Source organism: Pan troglodytes, chromosome 10 (genome assembly GCF_028858775.2).
Source record: "Pan troglodytes isolate AG18354 chromosome 10, NHGRI_mPanTro3-v2.0_pri, whole genome shotgun sequence".
NCBI lineage: Eukaryota > Metazoa > Chordata > Mammalia > Primates > Hominidae > Pan > Pan troglodytes.
The window spans coordinates 123,511,849-123,538,253 of record NC_072408.2 but is presented as its reverse complement, the minus strand read 5'-3'; the positions used below and the strand labels follow the sequence as shown (position 1 = coordinate 123,538,253).

At 44.4% G+C, this 26,405-nt stretch overlaps 1 protein-coding gene across 4 annotated transcripts; it reads left to right on the top strand.

The window, feature by feature from the left end:
• The first annotated feature begins 21 nt into the window (after positions 1-21).
• Positions 22-24,784, top strand: SPRING1 (SREBF pathway regulator in golgi 1). 4 transcript variants are annotated; one of them, XM_016924322.3, is made up of 5 exons: positions 23-302; positions 14,890-15,046; positions 17,666-17,817; positions 18,237-18,350; positions 20,220-24,784. In XM_016924322.3, exons 1-5 carry the CDS (start codon positions 192-194, stop codon positions 20,301-20,303), a joined length of 618 nt encoding a protein of 205 aa, XP_016779811.1. In that variant the 5' UTR covers positions 23-191; the 3' UTR covers positions 20,304-24,784. The 4 variants fall into 4 exon arrangements, with proteins under 4 accessions (XP_016779812.1, XP_016779811.1, XP_024203835.1 ...); XM_016924323.4 differs by lacking the exon at positions 14,890-15,046 and having other exon boundaries at positions 22-302; XM_024348067.3 differs by lacking the exons at positions 14,890-15,046; positions 17,666-17,817.
• The last annotated feature ends 1,621 nt before the right edge of the window (positions 24,785-26,405 follow it).

The following is a 26,405-nucleotide window of genomic DNA, read 5'->3' as shown; positions in this document are numbered from 1 at the left end:
CGGAGGCGGGGCGTAGGGCGGGGTCACGTGGGGCTGCGCGCAAGGCTGCCGGGAGCAGACTGGGCCGCGGGCCGCGGGGCCGGCGGCCGCCTGGAGGGATGAGGCTGCCGGGCGCGTAGGGGCCATGCCGCCCGGGACCCGGGCCTGCCGCGTTCCGCGCCCCGGCCGCCGCGCCCCACGTCCGCGCCGGGATGGTGAACCTGGCGGCCATGGTGTGGCGCCGGCTTCTGCGGAAGAGGTGGGTGCTCGCCCTGGTCTTCGGGCTGTCGCTCGTCTACTTCCTCAGCAGCACCTTCAAGCAGGTCAGTGGCCGCCCTTCCCCTCCTCCCCTTCCCTTCTTCCTTCCTTCCTCCCCCTTACTTTACTTTCTCCTTCCTTCCTTCGTTACCTTCCTCCTTTTTTCCTTCCTCCCTGTCTTCCTACCCCTTCCCTTCCTTTCTTTCTCCCCTTCCCTTCCTTCCTCCTTCCTTCCCCTCTTCCTGCCTCCCCTCCTTCCTTACCTTCCTCCTTCCTTCCCCTCTTCCTGCCTCCCCTCCTTCCTTACCTTCCTCCTTCCTTCCCCTCTTCCTGCCTCCCCTCCTTCCTTACCTTCCTCCTCCTTCCTTCCTCCCCCTTTCCTTCCTTCCCCTTCCCTTTCTTCTTTCCTCCCCTTTCTTCTTTCCTCCCCTTTCTTCTTTCCTCCCCTTTCTCCGTTCCTCCCTCCTTCCTTCCTCCCCTTCTCCTTCCATCCTCCTTCCTTTTGTCCCTCTTTCTCCCTTCCTCCCTTCTTCCTCTTTCCTCACTTCGTTCTTCCTCCTTCCTTCCCTTCCTCCTCTTTTTCCTTCCTCCTCGCGTTTGTCCGACCTCCCGACTTCTGCAGCGGCGCCGCCGGGGCGTCCGAGGGTGGGGAGAGGTGCGCATTCCTGTCCCGGTCTCAGCACGGGTGAGGGACCTGCCCACCGCCTTGGTCCCTGCAGCGGGAAGGGGTTGCTAGGCCAGGGCAGAGCTGGGACTAGAACCCCGAGTTGAGGACCCTTCAGCGGTGGGGACTGCTTTTATGAACACCTCCCTGCTTTTCACCTGCCCGGTCCAGAGCTAAGAGAGGGCGTGCACTTGCTGGCTTCATCTTCGCAGCAGGCCTGGGAGAAGTGGGGTTCCCAGTATTACAGTGGGGGAAACCAAGACATAGGTGGCGAGGGTCGGCCAGCCCTCGCATGGGTGCCCTTCGTTTAATTTGGGGGCTCTGTGTCCTCCTGGGTGACTCAAAAGGACCCACAGTTCCTTTTATGCTTTTTGTGCATAACTTGATTGGTAGAATTCCACCCCTCCAACACACTGCACCCTTTCATTTTTCTTCCATGTGAGAATTTCTGGGAGAAACAGCAAGGAGCACGGGTGGGGAAATCTTACCCAAAGCATTAGTAAGTTTGTCTAGAAGTCCAGGTTGAGTGCTTAGTTGTGTAGAAAGGGTGGTTACACCCCAGGGTGCACCCAGGATAATGGGTTATGCTGTTGTCCTGACATGGTTATAAAAAGCTCTCCTTTTTACTCTCAAAGCTCAAGTGTGTAAATAAAATATATAAATGAATAGAACATTGATAAAACTATGTGGTCACCCTACGTTTAGTGGATTGGCAGGGGAGCTGTGAAAAGGGAAGAATAGGGAATTGTACGTGACCTGCCACCTTAGGCAAACAGAGAGGCTGAGTGTTGTAAGTCCCTTTTATTGGCCAGGATGTCTGGGCAATCATGTGACTACCAGACTTCTGTGACTTGTGTTTTCTGCCACCTCAGACACCTCCTCACAGTCGCGTGTTGTCCCTTCTCTGTCTTGTGACCCCTGAGTGGTGGGGTGCGCCAGGACTCCGTCCTCTGCCTTCCTCTATCTGACTCAGGTGATCTCTGGGCCATTGTTTAAATACTCAGGTGATCTCTGGAGGTATGCTGTTGATGCCAGTAGTTGATAACAACAGCCCAGATCTGTCCAGAAATCCCCAAATTCTTATATCCAATTGCCTAGTTGATTTCTTTTTTTTTTCAATTTTTTTTTATTGTGGTAAAATACGACATAAAATTTCCCATCTTTTTTTTTTTTTTTTTTTAAAGACTGAGTTTTGCTCTTGTTGCCCAGGCTGGAGTGCAGTGGGGCGACCTCAACTCACCACAGCCTCCACCTCCCGGGTTCAAATGATTCTCCTGCCTCAGCCTTCTTGAGTAGCTGGGATTACAGGCATGCGCCACCACGCCCAGCTAATTTTGTATTTTTAGTAGAAACGGGGTTTCTCCATGTTGGTCATGGCTGGTCTTGAACTCCCGACCTCAGGTGATCCACCCACCTCAGCCTCCCAAAGTGCTGGGATTACAGGTGTGAGCCACCACGCCTGGCCAGAATTTCCCATCTTAACCTTTTTTAACATGGAGTCTCACTCTGTTACCCAGGCTGGAGTGTAGTGGCATGATCTCGGCTCACTGCAACCTCTACCTCTCGGGCTCAAGCAGTTCTCCCTGCCTTAGCCTCCTGAGTAGCTGGGATTACAGGCATGCGCCACCACACCCGACTAATTTTTGTATTTTTAATAGAGACAGGGTTTCGCCATGTTGGCCAGGCTGGTCTCGAACTCCTGACCTCAAGTGATCCACCTGCCTCGGCCTCCCAAAGTGCTGGGATTACAGGCGTCAGCCACCACGCCCGGCCCCATCTTAACCATTTTTAAAGTGTGCAGTTCAGTGGTATTAAATACATCCTTAACGCTGTGCGACCATCACCACCATCCATCCCCATAACGCTTGTAGAAACTGAAACTTAATATTCATTTAACAATAACTCTTCATTTCTCCCTTTCCCCAGCCCCCGGCAACCACCCTCCTACTTTCTAGTTGACGTTGAATGTGTTCGTGTTTGGACCAACAGAACTCTTGATTCTCTGCCAGCACTTGTTCCTCCCCGAGTCTTCCCAGTCTCGCTCAGTGGCATTACTGTTCACCAGGTATTAAAGCCACTTCATTCTTTTTTTCTCCTCTCACTCCCTATATCCACAATATTGGCTCTGCCTCCAGAGTGTATCCTGAATCTGCTCATTTCTTCAGAGTGTCACTGCTGTCACTCTAGGCCAAGCCACTGGCATCTCTCGTCTGGACCACTGCAGTAGCCCAGCTGCAAGTCTCTGCTTCCATTCTTGTCTTCTTCTCTTCCCAGCAGTAGGGGTGATAATCTTTAAAAAGATGGGATCATCATGTCATTTCCCCAGGTAAAATTCTCAGATAAAACTCTGGATTGTCTTCCAGGATCTCTGCATGGTTGAATCTTTTTTGTCATTTCAGGTCAGACTGTTACTGCTTCAGACCATACCTGGTGACACGGTGTAAATTACTTCAATTCCTTGCTCATAAACCTGCTTTATTTTCTTTGTGGTAGGCATCACAAACTGAACATTTCTTGTTCATTTACTTGCTTATCTGTCTTGCCTCACTCTCTCTTTTAGACTATAATATTCTTGAGAACAGAGACCTTGTCTGTCTTGTTCATAGACTCTCCAGCCCCTAGGATACTGCCAGCCACTTCATGGGAATCCAAATATTGATTGAACAAACAAGTGAGTCTTTTTAACTGGGATGAATGTTTCTTTTCAGTCTGGCATACTTCTGCTAACCTTTCACCTCTTGGCTCAGGTGCTGTCCACTCTGTCACCTTCCCTACAACCACCTTTTCACTACCCTGATACATCATCTTCATTTTAAGATTATAGTCATACGTCGCTCAAGATTCTGAAAAATGCATCTTTAGGTGATTTTGCTACACCCCTGGGCTATGTGGCATAGCCTATTCCTCCTAGGCTCTAAGCCTGTACAGCATGTGACTGTACTGAATACTGTAGGTGATTGCAACACAATGGAAGGTATTTGTGGATCTAAATAGATCTAAACATAGAAAAGGTACAGTAAAAATACTGTATAAAAGATATAAAATGGGCTGGGTGCGATGGCTCACGCCTGTAATCCTAGCAGTTTGGGAGTCTGAGGCAGGCAGATCACTTGACGTCAGGAGTTCGAGACCAGCCTGGCCAACATGGCAAAACCCCATCTCTACTAAAAATATAAAAATTAGCCAGGTGTGGTGGCACACGCCTGTAATCCCAGCTATGCAGGAGGCTGAGGCAGGAGAGTTGCTTGAACCTGGGAGGTGGAGGTTGCAGTGAGCCGAGATCATGCCACTGCACTCCAGCCTGGGCAACAGAGTGAGACTGTGTTTCAAAAAATATAAGAGTAAAAATGGTACGCCCATAAAGAACACTTACCGTGAGTGGAGCTTGCAGGACTGGAAGTTGTTGTGGATGAGTCAGTGAGTGAGTGGTGAGTGAACTCGTGAAGGCCTAGCACATTACTGTGTACTACTGTCAGCTGTCCACACAGGGCCACACTACATTGATTTGAAGATTTTTCTTTAATAATAAGTTAACATTGGCTTACTGTAATGTTTTTACTTTATAAACTAATTTTTTTTAACTTTTTGGCTGTGTTTAACAGCTGAAAACACAAACACATTGTAAAGCTGTACAAAAATATTTTTCTTATTTATATCCTTATTCTATATGCTTTTTTTCCTGTTTTTCTATTTTGTTTTATTACTTTTTAAACTTCTTTGTTAAAAAGTAAGATGAGGCCGGGCGCAGTGGCTCACGCCTGTAATTCCCAGCACTTTGGGAGGGCCGAGGTGGGCAGATCATGAGGTCAGGAGATTGAGATCATCCTGGCTAACACGGTGAAACCCTGTCTCTACTGAAAATACAAAAAATTAACCAGGCTTGGTGGCACGCGCCTGTAGTCCCAGCTACTCAGGAGGCTGAGGCAGGAGAATCGCTTGAACCCAGGAGGCGGAGGTTGCAGTGAGCCGAGATCGCACCAGTGCACTCCAGCGTGGGCGACAGAGACTCCGTCTCAGAAAAGAAAAAAACTAAGACGAGCACACACGTTAGCCTAGGCCTTCACAGGGTCAGGATCACCAGTATCCCTGTCTCCCCCTCCACATCCTGCCTTCTTCTGTGTCCTTCAGTAACACTTAAAACGCTTTTTTCAGATAACCTTACAGATTTATTCCCCATCTTTATTACTGTGCTGTATATTTCCCTGACTAGTGGTTGAAGATGAACATCTTACTGGTTTTGGTAATTTGACTGTTCTGCATCTGAAGTGGCCTTATCATGTCCTTTGACCATTTTACTATTGGATGTCTCTGTCACTTTGTAGGAATTCCTTGTGCTTAGGGCTACTGTTTCTTTGTGATGGCTCAGGCTGGGACTCTGATTCAGGGCCACCTGATTTTAAAGCCCACATTCTCAATTTGTAACCATCATGATAGAGATGAAATGGGTAACATACAACCTTGGTTTTGCTTGCATGGTTTTTATTGTTTTCTTGTTTTGTTTTGTTTTGTTTTGTTTGTTTTTTGAGATGGGGTCTCACTCTGTCACCCAGGCTGGAGTGCAGTGATGCAATCTCAGGTCACCGCAACCGCCTCCTCCCAGGTTCAAGTGATTCTCCTGCTTCAGCCTCCTGAGTAGCTGGGATTACAGGCGTGCACCACCATGCCTGGCTAATTTTGTATTTTTAGTAGAGACGGGGTTTCGCCATGTTGGCCAGGCTGGTCTCGAACTCCTGACCTCAGATGATCTGCCCGCCTCGGCCTCCCAAAGTGCTGGGATTACAGGTGTGAGCCAGTGCGTCCAGCCTTTTGTATTTTTAGTAGAGATGGGGTTTTACTAGGTTGCTCAGGCTGGTATTGAACCCCTGAGCTTAAGCAATCCACCCGCCTCGGCCTCCCAAAATGCTGGGATTACAGGTGTGAGCCACTGTGCCTGGCCGGTATTTTTAAAAAGGGATTAAAAATGTATGAGATTTTATATAAATCCTTTCTTCTGGCTTCTCTTGAAACACCAGGATACTTGTCAGCACTGGGTCTATGTCTGCTCCAGCAGCAGTTGGGGAACTAACTGAGCCAAGCTGCAGTCCTTTAGATCTTGGGATCTGCCCTCCACTGGACCACTCAGTGACTCATAATGTCCTTGCCTGATCTCCTGGGGTAGTAGTTAGCAGGGTTGTTCACAAGGAGTTGGTCATCCTCCTCTGGGTGCATGGTGGGATTGGCTCCCACCCTTTTGGAAGGAGGGTGGCTGTGTGGCCTGCATTGGCTTATACAATGTGAACTGTCACTTGCAGGCAGAAGCCGTGGTGACCGTGGAGGCCATGTGCTGAGAGGGGGCCTCATTCAGCCTGAGGGATAGGATGAGCAGAACCCCTCGGCTTACCCATGTTAGACTTGTAGCATGAGCAAGAAACAATCTTCTGTGAAGCCACTGAGGCTTAGGGTTTTTTTTTAACTTGGTTTTGTTTATTTGTTTGTTTTTGGTACAGGGTCTTGCTCTGTCATCCAGGCTGGGGTAAAGTGGCACCGTCATAGCTCTTTGCAGCCTCGAATTCCTAGGCTCAAGGGATCCTTCCACTTCAGCCTCTCAAGTAGTTGGGACTACAGGCGTGGGCAACCACACCCAGCTAATTAATTAATTTATTTTTTTGGTAGATATGGGCCCTCATTATTTTTTCCAGGCTGGTGTCCAACTCCTGGGTTTAAGCAATGGCCTGGCTCAGCCTCCCAGAGTGCTGGAATCATAGGCATGAGCTACTGCACCCAGCCTTTAGTTTTTTATAATAACCTAACCCACTGGGTTCCAAAATGTGGTCTGGGGACCCCAGAGGGCCCCTGAGACTCTGTCAGGGGATCTGCAAGGCCAGAATTCTTTTCAGAATAACGACAAAATGTTATTTGCTTTTTTCACCTTGTTGACACTTCCACTGATGGTGCAGAAGTCATGGGGGGTCAAGCCAGTACCTTAGCAAGGGTCAAAGCAGCGGCAGCAGACTGTGCTACTAGTTGTCGTATTCTTCACGGCCATACTTGTAGTTTTTTTTAAAAAGTACTAATTTCACTTAAGAATAAAGCAGTCAAAATTATTACTTTGCTAAATTTTGATCCCCAAGTACATATCTTTCCTGTAGAATGAAATGGGAAATATGCCTAACAGTACGTTCTGCCTACAGAAATATGATGGGTGTCTTGAGGAAGAGCTTTGGCAATTGAGCTGCAAGCTTAAGTAGCCACTTTTTTTCATGGAACACTATTTTTTCTTGAAAGAACAATGATACACTAGTTATTCAGATTTGGGTATTTGGTAGACATTTTCTTGAAAACGAAGTGAGCTTGTTACTTTACAGAAAACATCTGACATTATTTGCCAATGATAATATTTAAGCTTTCAAGTGAAAATTAGAATTTTGGAAAATGCGTATCTGCTACGCTTAGCTTGTAACTTTCTAACACCTAAAGATTAAATCCCTGGTGATATTAACAAATGTGATTTTTTTAGTATTGTATAATGAAAATGTGTCAATTAGAAGATCTGCGTAAGATCTGTTCAATGTGCAAGACAGACTCATGGATTTGAACAGTTTATGAAAAATTCATTGATATGGTTTCAGATGCCACATTTTGCTGAAGGAACTGGGTTTTTTGGTAAGTTTTATTGAGATATAATTCACATATCATACAGTTCACCCATTTAAAGTATGTAACGCTTGTTTGTAGTATATTCACAGGCTGGGCATGATGGCTCAGCCTGTAATCCCAGCACTTTGGGAGGCTGAGATGGGTGGATCACCTGAGGTCAGGAGTTTCAGACCAGTCTGGCCAACATGGTGAAACCCTGTTTCTACTAAAAATACAAAAATTAGCTGGGTGTGGTGGCAGGTGCCTGTAATCCCAGCTACTCGGGAGGCTGAGTCAGGAGAATCACTTGAACCTGAGGTGGAAGTTGCATTGAGCCAGGATCCACCACTGTACTTCAGCCTGGGTGACAGAGCAAGACTGTCTCAAAAAAAAAATTAAAAAGTAAAAATAAGGCTGGGCGTGGTGGCTCACGCCTGTAATCCCAGCACTTTGGGAGGCCGAGGCAGGTGGATCATGAGATCAGGAGATCGAGACCATCCTGGCTAACACAGTGAAACCCTGTCTCTACTAAAAATACAAAAAATTAGCCAGGCGTGGTGGTGGGTGCCTGTAGTCCCAGCTACTCGGGAGGCTGAGGCAGGAGAATGGCATGAACCTTGGAGGCGGAGCTTGCAGTGAGCCGAGATTTGCGCCACTGCACTCCAGCCTGGGCGACAGAGCGAGACTCCGTCTCAAAAAATAAATAAATAAATAAATAAATAAAAATAAAAAAGTAGTATATTCACAAACCAGTAGTTTTAAAACATTTTCATCATCATCTTCCCCCTGCCCCTCAGTCCTAAGCAATCAGTAATCTACTTTGTTTCTATAGTTTTGCCTATTTTAGATATTTCATATAATTGGCATTCTATAATATGTGGTCTTTTTTGATTGGCGTTTGCATTTAGCATAATGTTTTCAAAGTTCATCCATGTCCTAGCATGTATTAGCACTTCATTTTTATGTCCGAATAATATTCCATCGCGTGCATCTGTCACATTTTGTTTATTCATTCTTTGTTGAGAGACATTTGGGTTGTTTCCACCTTTTAGTTATTATGAATAACGCTGTTGCAGACATTCATTTACAAGTTTTCATGTGGACATGTTTTAATTTCTCTTGGTATATTCCTAGGAGTGGCATTACTGGGTCAGATGGTAAATCTGTGTTAAACTTTTTGAGGAACTGCACAACTGTTTTCCAAACTGGCTGCACTGTGTGCAGTGAACTTTTAGGAACCTGCAGTTGTCAAATTCTGGTGTAGTATTTAGTGTCAAGTATGCTTTAGTATTATCCATAATTTTCTGCAAAAGTTGTTAAAGTAGTCCTCCCTTTTCCAACTACACATTTGTGTGGAATAGATTTTCTTGGTGTATTCCAACCCAGACAATATATTGTGACAGATATTGAATATAGAGGTCGCTTTGGAGATTCAGCTGTCTTCCATCGAGGGAGACATTAAAAAGGTTTGCAGAAATATAAAAACATTGCCCCTCTCCTTACTATTTTTTTAAGTGTTTTTTTCACAAAAAACTCATGTACCAAATTCATTGTTGTTATTTTTAAATGAATAAAAACTATCTAAAATAAACATTTTAAGGATTTATGTTTTAATTTTCAATATGGTAAGCATCAATAGCCATAACTCACATAAACCCACATATTGAGGTCCTCAGTAATTTTTAAGATTAGAAAGGGTTCCAGGACCAAAGGCTTTTGAGCCCCGCTGTCCTGGGTGCTCTGGCAGAGGCGCTCCTGCATGCGTCTGACTTGGCCGCCCCTGCTCAGCTGGCCTCAGTTTGGGTGGTCTTCCACTCCCTAGCTGTGGGCCTTGAGGGAGTTGGGGTTCTTCCTCTGTAAAATGGAGATGGTGAGATGGAGTGTACGGGTCCAGGGTGTGTACCGTTGATGGAGAAGACGCTATGAACACTGTGAAGCTCCCCGTGCCCCTTAGCTCCGCTGCAGTGAGACTGGAAACTCATGGCGCAGATGCGGCAGCTTTTGCCTGGAGAATAGTTGATTATCCTCTCTGCTGCTTTGAATTCCTCTTTTCTTTGGTTTTCATGTTAATTAATGCTATGGGGGATAACTTAAATTGTAGAGATGGGAGGCAGAAGAAATCAGTGATGATGGTGGGGATGCCATTGAGGGGAGGGTTGGGAATGGTGAATGGTACCAGGTTTCTTGGGTGCATTTATTTAACAAATAACACCAACTGTGTACCAGGCACTGTTCTGCTGGATGGCAGAGACAGAGTGGGCAAAGCAGATGACGTCTCTCCCCTCCAAGAGCCTATATTCCACTAGCGGGTAAGGAGGAGAGATAGTAAATAAGCAAAATGATTTCAGATAATGATGTATGTTATGAAGAAAACAAAACAGGATGACATGATCTAGTGGCAGGGCGGGCCTAACTATGCGAGGCATTTGACCTGAGATTAAACAAGTTCCCATCTTGGGAGTCAGAAGGGTCCTTAGAGTTCCTCTCGTGTAACCAGATGTTCTCGTACGTGTTCAAGTGGTGCAGCTCCTGAAAGTCTCAGGGCTGTTTGCATAACTCCTTGAAAATCTACGAACATGTTCAGCCTTAAAGGAGCTAAGTGTGTAAATTGGTGCCAAGTTAGATACTGTCTAGAGTGAAGTATATATCATATAATATGAGACTTGCTAATTTGGTGGGGATTTTTTTGTTTTGCACTGATTATTAAGAGAGAGATATATATATATATTGCAGAATGTTTGTCTTGTATTGCACAGGGTAGAGGAGAGGAACAGTTACCCATAATCTCACTAACCAGAGGCATCCACTGTTCATATTTGGGCATATTTTCTTCCTGCCATTTTTCATCCTTCTTGTTTGTATAGTTGAGGCATACTGTTTCTTCATTTAACATATAAGCATTTCCCTATCTTTAAAAGCTCTTTGGAAATAGGATTTTTATAACTAAAAATTTCCATTATCAGGCTGCATTTAGCCATTTCCCAAATACTAGACATTTGGAGTACCCTCTGGCCTTTCTCCCCCTCCCCTCTTTTTTTGAGGTTCATAAGAGTGCCTTATGTTTCCGTGCTTTACTGCTTACATGGGACATTTATCTCACTTGACCTGTGATAACTCCTGAAAAGTACACAGCACAGTTATGAATACAGCCCTTCTGAAGTCAGACACAAAGCAACGCATTAGTAATCACAGTGTGTTTCTGTAGCTCTTTACAGTTAGGAAGAAAGCCCTCATGTACTTTTGGCTCCTGCTCTTCTCTTTGTGCCTGGTGCACCCCATGTGGACATGTGTCACAGCATCTGCAGTGCCTGATCGCACTGATATATGGAGGTACCCCTTTCTCAACAGCTCTGAGGCTCTTCGAATACAGAACCAGACTGCCATTCATCTCTGCATCCTTAGCATTCTGTAAGAACTAGATATCTTTGAATGAATTTCGAATGAAAAAATATAAATATGAAGAAAAGCTTAAAATTGAGACAACCTAATAGGGTAGGTGAAACAGTTCAGGAAAGGTAGAAAGCTCCCTATCCTGTGAAGGAATGTCCTCAGCACCCTTTGCAAGACTGGGCCTTCAAAAAAGCAAACATTGCTAAGTTATTTCTGCCACATGCTTTCACTGTCCTTTTGGCAAGGTCTTGAATATTCGTGTTTGGAAACGCGTTGAAGTGCTGGGAGAATTGCTTTCCTGTTTACCAGGAATGTCATGATGTGGCAGGGGTCCTTCTGGGATGCACTTGACCGTGAACTCTTGTTTTCTTTCGGAAGAACGACAGGATAGCGTGGGAGTAATGTTAAGAGCACTTTTAACCTTGTCGTAAAATCCAGTTTACTGTACTTTGACCAAGCTCTTAATAGTCTTTATGGCTATTTATCTAGGGTAGCATTTGCAGCTCAGTTTAGTTTGCACATAGCTTGATGATGCAGTTAACTGATAGGGTCCCAGTAGAGCAGAAGCATATGAATTTACAGGTAGTTAAGCAGCATGCACCTAAGTGATTTGTCCCTTACTCCCAAGGCTCCTGCACCTAGCTCCTCTTCTTGCAATAACTGAGGAATACAGATGTTGTTTTTGTATAACCGCCCCCCTCCCGGTCCTGCTAGTACCAGTTCTTTCTTTGCAAAGAAACAAAAGGGAGGGGGCAGAATAGAAATTAAAGCCACCTTGAAAGACGGTAAATTAAAGAACAAAACCCGCTACTGGTGGGGTTGTGGTCAAATTGTAAACACTGTTATTTAAATGCTGGTACTATTACAGATGGTAGATGTAATGTGGGACATTATTTGGCACTACATAGCATTTTACTACAAGTTATTCAAGAGAATTGTTTTAAAAGCTCCACATTTTATTGCAGTATTATCTATGATAACAAAAACCTGGGCCTAATATTGATCTATAGAGGATGTGTTTACTAAACGATGGCACATCAACATGATGGATTATTAGATGGCCTTGAAAATGTGATTATCAAGATAATGTAGGGACTTGGAAATGTTTTACTATCCAATTAGTGTCAAGAAGAGCTGAATGCAAAACATCCTAATTTGTGTAAATGTTGAGGTCAAAAGCTAGAAGTTAATATGCAAAAAGAAATAGAATTTATTTAAGTTGATGGGATTATGGACAATTTTTGCCTTTAATGTTGGTAATCGTGTTTTTCAAACAATTTTTTGAATAATTATAGATTTACAGAAAAGTTCTTTTTTTTTTTTTGAGAAGGAGTCTCACTTTGTCGCCCAGGCTGGAGTGCAGTGGCGCAATCTTGGCTCACTGCAAGCTCCGCCTCCCGGGTTCATGCCATTCTCCTGCCTCAGCCTCCTGAGTAGCTGGGACTACAGGCGCCCGCCACCACGCCCAGCTAATTTTTTTGTATTTTTAGTAGAGACGGGGTTTCACTGTGTTAGCCAGGATGGTCTCGATCTTCTGACCTCGTGATCCGCCCGCCTCGGCCTCCCAAAGTGTTGGGATTACAGGCGTGAGCCACGGCGCCCGGCCAGAAAAGTACTAAGTATAATAGAAAGTTCTACAGAATCTTTACTTAATTTCCTTCTGTTATTAATAATCCTGTTTTTAATGTTATCACTTTATTTTAAATTAAAAATATTCCCAAGATGATTAAAGATAATTTTAATAACCACATACGTCCCTCCCATGTTAGTAGTCTGTAGTATAGTAGTTCCCCCTTATCTGTTCTGAGACCCTCAGTGGATGCCTGAAACTGCGGCTAGTACCAAACCCTATCCATACTGTTTTTCCACCTGGTAACTGAGTGACTACTAAGTGACTAACATGGATATGCTGGATAAAGGAATGATGCACAGCCCGGGCGGGACGGAATGGGATGGCGTGAGGTTGCAGCATGCTACTTAGAACAGTGCTCAATTTAAAACTTAGGAACTGTTTACTTCTGCAGTTTTTTATTTAATATTTTTGGACCACAGTTAACTGCGAGTAACTGTTAAACTTCAGAAAGTAAAACCATGGGTAAGAGAGACTACTGTATATCTTTCCATACCATTATCTTAGCTCTTACAAACCTATATGTGCATATTATCATAATTATTATCATAATATGTGTGATAGGCACATTATTCTGCAACTTGCTTTTTCCCTTGATAATACACTATAGTCGTGCAGTGGTCTGCAACCCTGTCTATGTATTAAAATCATCTAGGTACTTTAAAAATACTGATTCCCAGGTCTCCACAGATTTTCCTGCCCATAGCTGGGCTTAGGAATCAGAATTTGTTTTTATGCTCCCTACATTAATCTAATGTGCAAAAGTCAGTTTGTAGAGCTGCTACTCTAGTTAAATAGCTATCAGTCGTATCTCAGTTTGGTTGTAACAGTATTGTTATACCAGTGTTCATTCAGTCATTTCTCTGTTACTGGGGTTTCAGGGGTTTTGTTTGTTTGTTTTTGAGATGGAGTTTTGCTCTTGTCACCCAGGCTGGAGTGCAGTGGTGTGATCTCGGCTCACTGCAACCTTTACCTTCTGGGTTCATGCAATTCTACCACCACGCCCGGCTAATTTTTGTATTTTTAGTAGAGATGGGGTTTCACCATGTTGGCCAGGCTGACCTTGAACTCCTGACCTTAGGTGATCCACCAGCCTCGGCCTCCCCAAAGTGCTGGGATTACAGGCATGAGCCACCACGCCCGGCAGGTTTCAGGTTTTTTATACCATCGAAACGATCATGTAGTAAACATCCCTGTATTTCCCTATACATTGGTGTTTTCCATAGGACAGACCTGAGTTTCCTGGGCCAAAGTGTATGTAGACATATATTTTTAAAATACGAATAGATCTTCCTAGATTACTTTCCTAGATAAATTTTAGTAACGATAAAGATCTTTACCATTTTTTAAGTATATAAGCTTCTTCATCAAATTTTCAAGATTAGTCCCTTTTGCTTAAAAAGCGACACATGACAGGTTATTTTTAAAGGTAGAAGCCACAGAACTCCGTTAGAACAGTGAATGTTTCAGGTCCATCATTGTTTTATTATCCAGTAGTCCACTGAAGCGTTCAGAAGAGGCCGTCTCAAGCTCGGCTTGTTTTCTAGCACTTAGGCAGCTTCCTCTTTAGTTTTTTTTAACAGTATAGAAAAGATTATAACAGTATAGAAAACAGTATAGAAAAGGCAGTTTTGTAAGCTGGCTCCTATCAGACATAGCTTCAAGACCAGAAGAGATGATCTTCAACTCTTGACTCCAGGGCAACTCTTCCAATTGCTTGTCCGGGTAGAGGGGTGGCCGGCCTGGGTGTGTTCCGTAGCGGGTTACATACTCAGTGGTCCTTCACAGAAGAAATTCACAAGTTGACATGCTTCATTTTGCTCCTAAAATCAATGTCCTAATTCACGTTTTCCCAAACGTCTTCCACCAAAGTACCTGTAACTGCAAATGAAAGGGATTTTGTGCTCTAGATGTCTGAGATGAGAGTCACGAAAGTTTCTTCCGCTCTTTAAAAAGTGTATTCACATTTTAAGTTCCATTCCACAATGTTTTTGTTTTAATATGAAAAATATTTTAAATTACTTGCCATCAGAAAGAAAAAGTCCAAAACTTTTCCTCTCCAATTTTTTCATAAAATTAACACTTTTATACACATTTATGATGTGCATGCCATCCAGGAGCCACGCATGTAAGTATGCCAGTTTTCAAGCATAGCACTAGCTTATTACTTTTTCCTACAGGTTTATTTTATGACTTTGGCTCAGGCTTTGCTTGTACCAGGAGAGTGCAGATTCTGGTAGTGTAAGCCTTTTATAGTATTTCTGTCCTCTTACTGTAGTTTCTGTGAAAAACTGGTGAAATTGTAAGAAAGGATACTGGATACTTAACCTTCTCACTTATGGTTTCTTTGCAGGAGGAGAGGGCAGTGAGAGATAGGAATCTCCTCCAGGTTCATGACCATAATCAGCCCATCCCGTGGAAAGTGCAGTTTAACTTGGGCAATAGCAGTCGTCCGAGCAATCAGTGCCGCAACTCCATTCAAGGGAAGCACCTCATCACGGATGAACTCGGTGAGGCTGGCTTCCCTTCCTCTCCAGGCGGTCAGGAGCGTAGGCTGGTTGGGCCATTCATAGGGTTTTTGTTTGAATAGGGATTCCTCTGCAACACATTTTCTCTCCTCGCTCATCTCCAACATTCCCCAGGTTTTTGTCTTCTATACCCTACTCATCATTCAAGGTTCCCTTCAACATCAGAGAAGCTTGTTTTGATAACTCTAACTCTTAAAAGTTCTTTCTGCCTACAACTTACAACATGAGCACTATGTCACGCATCAGTCACCAGGCCCCTTCTGACAATCTCTCCCCAGCCTCACTATTTCCCCATCTTGCCAATCTTTTTTTCTCATCTCGAGGGTGAACTCTATAGGATAAGAGCTCAGTTTTCCTTCTTGGTAACCTGAGTAAAATTCACATTGTGTTGACACTCAAGAAATGTACTTGTTGACTGACCAGAATGCATTCCCAACTCAGCAGTGATGCCAGTGACAAGCTATATTTTTCAGATCACATTGAAAAAGCAAATCATATTGAAAATAATGTGGGTTTTGTTTTTTAATAAGCAGAGTGAAGTTTAGCAAAAGGAAGTTACTTCCATAAGATGACATAGTCAGTAGGCAGACATTGACTTGGAGTTCAGGGCTTCTTACAGGATGTGTGACATTCAGTGAGAAAACATGAAATCTTACACTCTCACTTTAATGTTTTAGTGCTGGGTTGTGAGCACAGTTTGTCATCTTTTATCATAGCTAGTGAAAGAATATTCTTTTGATTAATTTGGGTGAGACAGAGACTCTTGGACTCTTTGAGTAAAAAATTCCAGGAGTGAAGGAATCAATCAATTAATAAAAATCCAAGAGCTATAGGTTTTATTTTTCTCCATGAATATGGGTGAAGTAAGTAGTTTAGTAAAGAAAGCATGTAAGAACTTATGCTTCTTAGCAAGCAGATGCCGCTGTGAATATTGCCGGGGTAACACATTATTAAATAAGATCATTTGCATTTACAAACTTTTCAAAGGCTGGAAGTTAATTTTCAAGGCAATAGCAACACAGTATGAGGTTGTGATCTTACAGGACTCCTTGTTGGAGATAACGTTTGAGTTAGCAGATGTCTGATACAAGATGAGAGTTCTTGATGAGCTTGCTTTCACCAAGCTAGAAAGAGCTGCATTTCAAGGCTGAATAGTGTAAGTTGGCAGTGGGGAAAAAAAAGGGTGCCTGAGATGCTGACACTTACAAGATGAAAAGTAAAAGGCAGAAAGAGAATTTCAACTGGCAGAGTTTAGGTCACATTATATACAGTTGCTATGTGTTTATTATTTTGAGCAGAATTTCGAGGAAAATGCTAACTAACTTAATTACATTTTGTGTTTGTTTCTAGTCCCTGAAAAGAAAATGAGTAGAAATAGGAAGAATCCCAAGAAACATTTACTATAGCATTAGAATCATCCTCTCTTAATTTAGAAGACAGAATAACATAAACAACAACTACCACAAAAGGCACCGATTCCCAAGTATCTGGAACCCAGTTCTCTATAGACCTCATTTGCCCAAGTCTTAAGTGAGGGCCCTTTTAGTTTCTTCGTTACTGTTGTTCTACTGGTGCCTCCTGCTTTTGAACAGACTTTGTTTTCTAAAGTAGTTTCTGAAAACAACCTTATACTTCAGCAAGTCTCCTTCTCTGAGGATGAAGAAGCTGGGGTGTTTGGAATGCAGTGATGTGGGGAGCAGCTGCTCTGCACCTGTGGGCCTGAACGTGCACCTGGGAGCTCATGTGTGCACCTGGGACTTTCCTCGGGGCCAGTGGTGGCCCTTGTGGACCTATCCTTACATTTTTCTATCCCATTCCCAGAAGGATGTAGAGAAATGTCTGTTTAGCAGCTCTGAACAATACATTAGCTTTTGTAAGAAGATTTTTTCTCTAAAGTTGGCCATGAATGGGCTGGGTTGGAAGGGGCATGTGTATATAGATGATGAGATTTATAAGAAGTTGAGGGGGGGATTAAGAGGTTTTTTTCTTTCTTGAGTATTAGAGAACTGCATTCCCAAAGGCCAGAGGGTGATTGAGTCCGTGGCACGTACACGTACAAATCAGTTTATAAGGGTTAGATGTGAATATTTCTATTTTTGTAATCTCCAAATTAGTCAGTATGCAGTGAGCATCTGAAAGATATTTGTAAAGAGTGGTTTGTTTGTTAAATCTAGAAGGAACTCACTTTTGTGAATCAGTGCCTCGGTTTTTTTCTGTTTTAAACTTTTTGTTCAAAAAAGAATGACATTTTTCTTCAAGCGCAGATGAGACGTTGGCTTGCATAGGTTAGAATAGGAGAACATAGCTGTAGCTTGACCTGGTGATGAAATCAAACATGTGCCAGCCGACTAAACAGTAGGTGTAGGTAGGTTCCGACGTGTAGCCTGGCGATAACAGGGGAGTGCCTGCTTCCTGGAAACGACTGCCTGGGGAAAGTAAGCCCCACTCACATTATGTCCAGTTTCCAGCTCTCTGGTGCTTAGGATGATGCCCCAGACTCCAGCTTCTGTCTGTGTACTTTCACTGCTGCTTCATGGTCATCCCTGGTAGGGAGGTGGCAAGGCTGCTGGTTTTATGCTAAGGTTGGTCTCTGACTTTCAGGCTACGTTTGCGAGAGGAAGGATTTGCTGGTAAATGGCTGCTGTAACGTCAACGTCCCTAGCACGAAGCAGTACTGCTGTGATGGCTGCTGGCCCAACGGCTGCTGCAGCGCCTATGAGTACTGTGTCTCCTGCTGCCTGCAGCCCAACAAGGTATGGGGAGTTGATCCTGGTTCTGCGGCTCCTTTTTTCTTTCGGCCTCTGTTTTATGATGAGCATTAGGCTCTTCATGTGAGATTCCTCTGAAAATAAAACTTAGAAAGGAGCTTTGTAGGTGTCAGAAATTGCTGCACAATAGCTTTTATCTAAGAAAAGGAGGTGGTTCCCAGTTGCTTGAATGGTTCTTTTGCAGAATGGATCATTGTATTGCTAATCACATATCTAACGAATAAGATACCCAGGGTGTTTTGGCATGCACGTGTGTGCACGCGTGTGTCCTTTCCCCTCCCTCCTTTTCTGCTCCTCTTCCCCCCTTCCCTGTATCAGCATTCTCTTAGTTTAGGAGAGATAGCCAAGGTCACCTTGTGCTGGCTTAGGTAATTTATTACAGGCACTAACTTTTGTTTCCATAGCAACTTCTCCTGGAGCGCTTCCTCAACCGGGCAGCCGTGGCATTCCAGAACCTCTTCATGGCAGTCGAAGATCACTTTGAGTTGTGCCTGGCCAAATGCAGGACCTCATCTCAGGTCAGAAGCTGTGATGTCTCTAGCTGTGGGATGGCAGCTGACGGGTTAGAAGGAAACTAGAAAATACACACTGTCGATCCTTTTGGTGGGGTGGTAAGGGAGAAGAGACTCGAAGCCGTGTCACGCTTTGTTTGGTGTGATGATAGTATTTAAAATGTCAACGTGAGATTTATACAAGTTAGGGGAGGTGAAGCATTTATATTAAATCAAGGTCTAATCAACTGGCATCTCTTCTATGTGGTTGGTACATTTGTTCCTTAAGTGGAAGCTTAAAATTATTTTAAGTCTGGTGGAGTCCTAATAGTCAGCTTCTAAGAGAAGGCCCTCCTCCCTGTCTTTGAAATTTGACTAAGGCTCTCCAGTAACCACTTGTTTAGAGTAAGTAGCAATTTGTTCTGGGATGGAGTTGCTGTTTATTTTAGGATTCAAGGGGATGAGGCAGGTGAATGTTGAAAAATACACGAATAAATCTGTAGGCTGTTGGGCTCTCAATACATATTAGCGTGCTGTCATTAAATGCTTCGCTCTTTTGGCATTAAATATTATTGCACCTGCTGCTGAAAGCGTCTGAAAGTCTTTTGCCTTTTCATCACTGTCTCCTCGGCTCTCAGCTATTGTGGTTGGGCAGTTGTCATAGCTCTCTTTGTAAAATCACCAGACGTGTTTATTATACAAGCACACTTCTTCTGGCTCCTATTCATGGTGTCTCTAAGATTTTACTGGCTTCGTCTGAGATAACGGACTCATTTGTCATTCTCCAAAGCTCTTGTACGCTTTGCCAGATTTCTGTAGTCCACCTTTTGATTTTATGCCCCTTCTCATGTCTCTGGTTTGTTCTGCGAGCATTCAGTATCATTGGGTAAATGTTTCAGGGATTATAATGAGCATTTGAAAACATTAAGAAATTCCTGATGGTCTTGTTTTGCTTGAAGAGTTTTCCACTTGAATGAGCTTTAAAGGAAATGAGGAGGAAGGCTGAACACATGACTCATTTTGATTCAGATTCTCTCTCATTCTGAGAAACGCTAGAAAAGGCGAAGTATTTTCTTTCCTTCACTGATAAAACCCAGGAATTATTTCCAGTCTTCAGTGAAGCTACTATACTTTAGGACTTGGTCTTTTTTTACCATAAAAAGATTTCCCAATTGCCATTTGATTTGTTTTGATAAAAGTATCCCAAGAAAGAGAAGATTTGGCTATATGTCTGTTAAATTGGATGAATATTTACAAGTTTGTTGCTTAGCATTGGTCTTGGACTAATTAATGAATTCTAGACTAGCCAAAAACCCAAGTTGCTTGTATGAAAACAAATTGCTGAAAAATTAGCCATCAGGAATGATTGTCTGCTTTAAATCACACTTCCAATTTGCTTAGCCAAATGAGGCTTGCATGGTATTGTAGGATTTGGCTCATGCCCCAAATTTTTAGGTACATAAACTTTATGAAAGCAATTTAAAGTGCATCTCCTTAGTGTCTCTGCAGGGTTCCTTACGGGAACTGAGTGAAGCTCAGGATCAGGTGCAAAACACCCATTGGATCTTAGACTGTTTCAAGTAATTTGAGGAAAAGTAGTTGTCTTGAGTCACCAGGTCACAGCAAAGTTATTTAAAAACTCACTGGTGTACATAAAAAGAAACAGTCCCACAGTGATGTTATGTCCGTATTCATGCTCTTCATTGGCATTCTGGGTTGAGCATTCTTCTTTGTTCCAGAAAGTGCCCTGGAGCCTTTAGTGACATTTGGAGATGGACTCGGCCAGCCCCCTGCAGGGATAGTCTGACAGTCCCGATCCACTCTCACTCTTCCGAGAGGGAGGTGTGTGAAGCTGTGCTCGCTCTCACTGCGCTCTTATTTTCCTTTTGCCAACAGAGCGTGCAGCATGAGAACACCTACCGGGACCCCGTAGCAAAGTATTGCTATGGAGAAAGCCCGCCCGAGCTCTTCCCCGCTTGACGGGTGCAGCGGACTTGCTCCAGCCTGGGTGAGGAGGCCCCGCCGAAGAACTCGCCTCCTGGGACCCAGCTTCAGCCATCGGGCCAGGCTGCAGGAAGAAGACAAAGGCAGCGTGAGGAAACCTTGGCTTTGACCACTTCTCGTGTTGTCATCTTTGGCTTCGCTCACCACCCGGGCTTACCAGATGGAACTCTTCTGTAAAGCAGCTTGGCCCCTCCAGCCAGTCCCATTCGGGAAAGATGAAACCGGAGGCCGGGCTCACGGTGGTGGTGGAGTTCTTGGATGACTCAGCCCTGGGACCTGCACAGGGACCTGTGACTTGTGTTCATCGGGGGCCGGTGTCACTTCCAGTTTTGATCCAGGCCCTTTCACCGTAAAATTATTTATTGGATTCCTTTGGAGTAATGGGAACATTCTAATGTTTTATGTAGGAAAATGCCTTGCCATTCTAGTTGAATATGTTCAAGGAAATTATTTTTGTTGTTGTTCTGTGTTCTCGAGTTTCAGGAGTTAAATCATTCTTCCACCCAGATAAAACATTTTCTCTTTTAGGACGTGAATATTCTCTCTAGGCAGTTATTTTTGTTTGTATTTCGACAGTATCAAGCATAGGCCCTGAACGTGACCTGTTAGCCATATCCTGACGTGTAAAATTATCTAAAAACTCAGACACTCTTCCATTCTAATCTAACTGCACGATTTCTAACAGTGGGCACCGTGTGCCTGCCCTCAGGTTATTTTCCAGTGGCAGTCGAATGTGCTCATATACCCTATGGAGAGCACTGTTTTAGCAGAAATCTAATTTCTCTTCCTGGAGGAATTTGTTCTCATTTCTTTTGCCACTTAAAATTAACTGTGGGCTACTCAGCCAGGGTACAGTGGGAGCGTCAGGAAGGTCAGAGGCAACCTCCTCCCCTATTCTATCAATAGAAACCCAATGTTGAGGCAGTTCCTAAACAGACGCGCCTCGTAGCTTGCTGTATGTGTTTATTCTTTATTGCTTTCAGCTTTGGGGCTGTAACAGGTACAAATATTTGGTTTCCCTATGATTTATAGAGAAGAAGAAGAAACCCAGCTTTCTATCAGAGCACTGCAAGAGAAGAGTCTTACACCTGCCCTCAGTGGGAGATGAGAATGGTCATTATGACTTAGAGAATGCTACACGTGTAGGTTGCTGGTGTGTCCTGAATCCACAGGCATAAAGCACTCCCCATTTTTCCTGCTGTAACGCAGATTCTCCGGCTCAAGGTCTAGAATATTTGATCCTAAGATCAAGACATCATGCCCTTCGAATAGTACTGCTCTTCGTTTTCAGGAGTCACATGAACACACAACTCTCCTATATTCCTCACGAACCTCAGGATTGAGCAAGGTCTTTGTAATTTTTTTGGTACACTTTATTGACCTGGGAGCAAGGTGCTAATTCTGTGGTCAGTATTCAACGTTTTTTTCAGTGGAGCTTTTTCTTTGGGCCATATTTGCCTTCCAATACATTCCTGCAATATGTAGTGGTGATTTCCCTTAACTTCCTCCTACTACCTCTTATACTCGTCTCCCCAAATTATTTGCCTCCCTTAAATAAGTTTTCCTAGAGGGTAAGCTGGTCAGGCAATTTGAAAAATATTAGATCCCAAGAAATCTATTCCATTTGCATTGGACTTGTCGGATTCCACGTGTTTGCAGCAGGACTACATCGAACTCTGATGTGCCGGATTGTGGCATGTCTGCATGTCTCATCCATCTATTGTTTTTGGTAACTCAGTTTGGAATTTCAGTGTCTATCTTCCCTGGGTTGACATTGGAATCAGCCTCTCCTTTGAGCTTATTTTAACTCTTGAGCAACATAACATAGATTTAATGTGAACAGTTTATACCAAAGGGCAGCCTGTGCCTGTTTACGGATCCTCTCTGCCTTTGTACTTGAAGAGCGCATTTTACATTTCCAGTCCTTTCACAGACAGGAGCTCCAACCTTACGATGGAGAATTAAGCTTGCTTGTATTTCCACTTTGTGGATGAGGAACTATGAGAGGTGGAGTGACTTCCTGGGTCCCCGCTGAGACTTAGTGACAGATCCCAGACAAGAACTTCATCTCTGACTCCAGGTCTAGTCCTCTTCCCGCTGTCTCTTGCCAGCTCCAGCCCTCACACCGTGGGCGTCTCCCCTGAGAGCAGATATATTTCAATTGTCCAGGCCAAAAGAGGGGCAAGGCGGCATAAACACCCAAATTAGGTGGAGGATCCGAAGGTCATTTTCATTTGGCTGTGGAATATGTTTTTTGTATTTCAATCAGCTAGGGGTGTGTTCATTGTTTTTGGAAATTCACAGTGCTTGAGCCTCCATAATGAAGCCAGGCTGCAGAGCACCTGGCACGTGCTCCAGGCTCCCAGCTCCCAACCTAGGACCTCTCCCTGCCCTCCACTCTGGTTGGTTTGTGGTTCCCTCGACAGAGGGTTTCTAGAATCAGGGACCTTGTCTAAGTTTGTTTGCCCAGAGCCCAATGAAGTGTGTGATACACCTTGGGAGTTTAGGAGATCACAAAAGGGATGAAAACACCTTTAGAAAACATTTCATTGGTGGGGCGTGGTGGCTTATGCCTGTAATCCCAGCACTTTGGGAGGCTGAGGCAGGTGGATCACCTGAAGGCAGGAGTTCAGACCAGCCTGACCAATATGGTGAAACCCCATCTATACTAAAAATACAAAAATTAGCCGGGTGTGGGGGCGTGTGCCTGTTTTTGTGAGACTCTGTCTCAAAAAAAAGAAAAAAATGTTATTAATAAGTGAGTGTTTTCGGCTCAAGGGAATTGAGTCATATGTCGCATCTCCCCCAGTTCTGCATCTTATTTGCTGCGCTTGCTGGAGTTGTAAAGATTGGTCCTAACAGGGAAAGAAACACACAAGAGACTGTGAAAAGGGCTCTGAGACAAGCAAGGACAAAAGAGGGAGGGAAATATCTTCCACAGGGCCTGGGATCTGGCAATGCTAGAGCCTTTTTTTTTTTTTTGCGATGGAGTCTTGCTCTGTTGCTCAGGCTGGAGTGCAATGGCGTGATCTCAGCTCACTGCAACCTCCCCCTCCTGGGTTCAAGCAATTCTCCTGCCTCAGCCTCCTGAGTAGCTGGGATCACAGGCGTACACCACCACACCCAGCTAAGTTTTTGTACTTTTAGTAGAGACGGGGTTTCACCATATTGGCCAGGCTGGTCACGGACTCCTGACCTCAGATGATCTGCCCGCCTCAGCCTCCGAAAGTGCTGGGATTACAGGCGTGAGCCACTGCGCCCGGCGTGGAGCTGCTATTGATGGGTGAGCTCCACAGCTTTTGCAGAAGCAGAGGATATGACTTGAGAGCAGTGCTGTCACCTCTCAGCATGTCCCCAAGCCCAACTGGGGCCTCCTGGAGATGCCTCAGTTGGCGTTGGCCCCAAGGGAATCGTGGGGAACAGTTGCACAATTTGCAAGTTTCTGAGTGCAGCTTTTCCCATCCTTGGGATCAGCAGATAAGTTGTAAACACAGGGAGGTACTGCTTATTGGATATACTTTTCATAGGTAGGACAGAATTCTTTTGGGACTCTAGAGTTGGGAACTACCACTTACTAGCGGCGTGGCTGAGGCAGTCTTCCTCCTCTGTGGCTCAGGCCCTTCATCTGTGAAATGGGGTCACAGCATCTGCCTCTCAGGGTCACTGTGAGGTGTCGACATGAGCAAGGCCTGAGGTTTGGCAAGAAGTCAATGTCTGCAACTCAGCGGGGAGCAATGGCAGGGGCAGTCAGGGGTCGGCTCGGATAGGGGTGGGTGGGCTCCTGAGGTTGGAAGGGTAGGAATTACAGAGCTCTTGTTACTATTGTTGTTACTGTTTTTAAAGATACGATATTTCAGATAATTCAGGAGCACGTAAGGATGAAACTTAGGATAACCTAAAATCACACAACCTAGAGATAAGCGCATTTTTGTCTTCGCCCATTTTCTAGGCAAAAATGAAAGCACTTTGTCCTCTTGAAAAACAATTCTCTAATGAATATCCTGTGTTACATAGAGGCCTGTGTAATGCATGTGTGTGGCCACATGGTGTCAATTTCATGAATATACAATAATATTATTAATTCCCTGCTGAGGACATTAACTGGTTTCCAAGGCTGCTTGTTGTTTTTGCTACTACAAATAATGCATTGATGATAAATACTTTTACATACATGGTTGTATGTTTATCTGAACTATTTTCACCAATATATTCACCTAGTGTGTATGGGAGTGTCCATTTTTGTCATACCCCTGGTAACCCTGTGATATTATTTTTAAACATTTTGCTAATGGATCTCTGTTCTTGTTTGAATGTATTTAATTTCCAGCAGAATGAGCCCCATTCCTTATTTTGATTGGCCATTTATCATGTACATATGGTGAAATGCCTATTCGTGACTTAGCCAATGTTGTTTCTTTTTCTTACTGATTACTACAGTACATTTTTAAATGAAAGCAGCCTTTGTCCCCTTCTCTTGTTTTTCAGCCCTGTGTTAGAAACAACTAAGCTCACATATTCACAAACCAACTTTTCCAGTTCATCTAGGGCAGTGGTGCTCAACCAGGGGCAATTTTGCCCCCCAGGGAACATTTGGCAATGTCTGGAGACATTTTTGTCACAGCTGGGGAGGAGGGCGGTACTGTGGGCACTCGTGGAGGGAGGCCAGGGATGGTGCCCAACAGCCCCCACGACACAGAATTACCTGGCTGGAAGTGGGAGCTGGGTGGAGGGAGGGAAGCCCTGCTCTGGGGTCATATCTCCCCGTTAGGTTGAACAGAGGAGCTCCTGGTAGCTGAGTGCTGACTTCATTATTTCCCTGCCCTTGCTTTCTACCCTGCTGAAGTGCTGCTGATTAAATTACCCTGAAATCCCCACAGGACACGTTACTTCCTCACAGGTCTCTACTAGCCCAGCGCTGCCTCAAGGAATGGCATTATTCCTTTGCCACTGTGTCCTCACCGCACTCTTGGACTCCGCCAAATGCAGACACCCTCCTGTCTGCAGAAGGATCTGGAGGGGTAGAACGCCTCCCCTCTACGACGGATTGACTCCCCAGCACCTCACCAGCAGTTCTTTGAATGGAGTGGCTTTGGAGGTGGGAGTTGAGGAAGAAATGTGGGCCTGTCATTACAGGTTCTGTTTAGAAAACTAGTCATTCTACTAAAAAGGTATCACATAAGTAAGTAGGAGCAATAAAAACAAAGAAGATAGTGGGACTCCGAGAAGCTTTCCCCGCCTCTGGCCTGTTAGTCTATCGTTTGTTGGGCGAGGCTCTTCCAGCGTGTGACCTTTTGCGTGTTATCACAGCATGAGTGCAGTTTTGTGTACAGTCATCCCTATATTCAGCATGTATCTGCAACATGCCTTACCTGGTCTGTTGTCACAGAGCAAAGTGGAGCAAGTGGTCGCCGTTGGTCTGCACCTGAGCTGGGAGCCGAGTGGTGACGTGCATATGGGCCGACTGCGTCTCCACAGAACCTACTCAGTGATCTTCCTGTGTACGACTCAGTTAGTCCCTGATGTTGGAGTTGAACCGTAGGACTGTCTGTAAAACGAAAGTGCAGACTTTAATATTGTAGTAAAGAGAATGACTTGCCAGTTACAACCAATGAGCAAAGCAGTTAATTATTCAAATATTTTACCAAGAGTCCAGGTTTATTTTTTCTCAGGACTACACATTCTGTGAGACCAGAGGGACCAAGACATATCACTACCAGAAATGTGTTTTTATCAGCACTGCCAGAGGTTTTCATAGGGTAGTTTACTCTTGGAATTTTTAAATTCATACTTTTTTTTATGCAACGTGGGGTAGGTAAGCTTCTGATCACTGTGCACCCAGATTATCCCAAAATCGAAAGTGGTGTTGGCAGCCGGGTGTGGTGGCTCACACCTGTAATCCCAGCACTTTGGGAGGCCAAGGTGAGAGGATTGCTTGAGCCCAGAATTCGAGACCAGCCTGAGCAACATAGGGAGACCCTGTCTCTACAAAAAATAAAAAAAAGGAGCCAGGCATGGTAGTGCACACCTGTAGTCCCAGCTACTCAGGAGGCTGAGGCGGGAGGATGGCTTGAGTCCAGG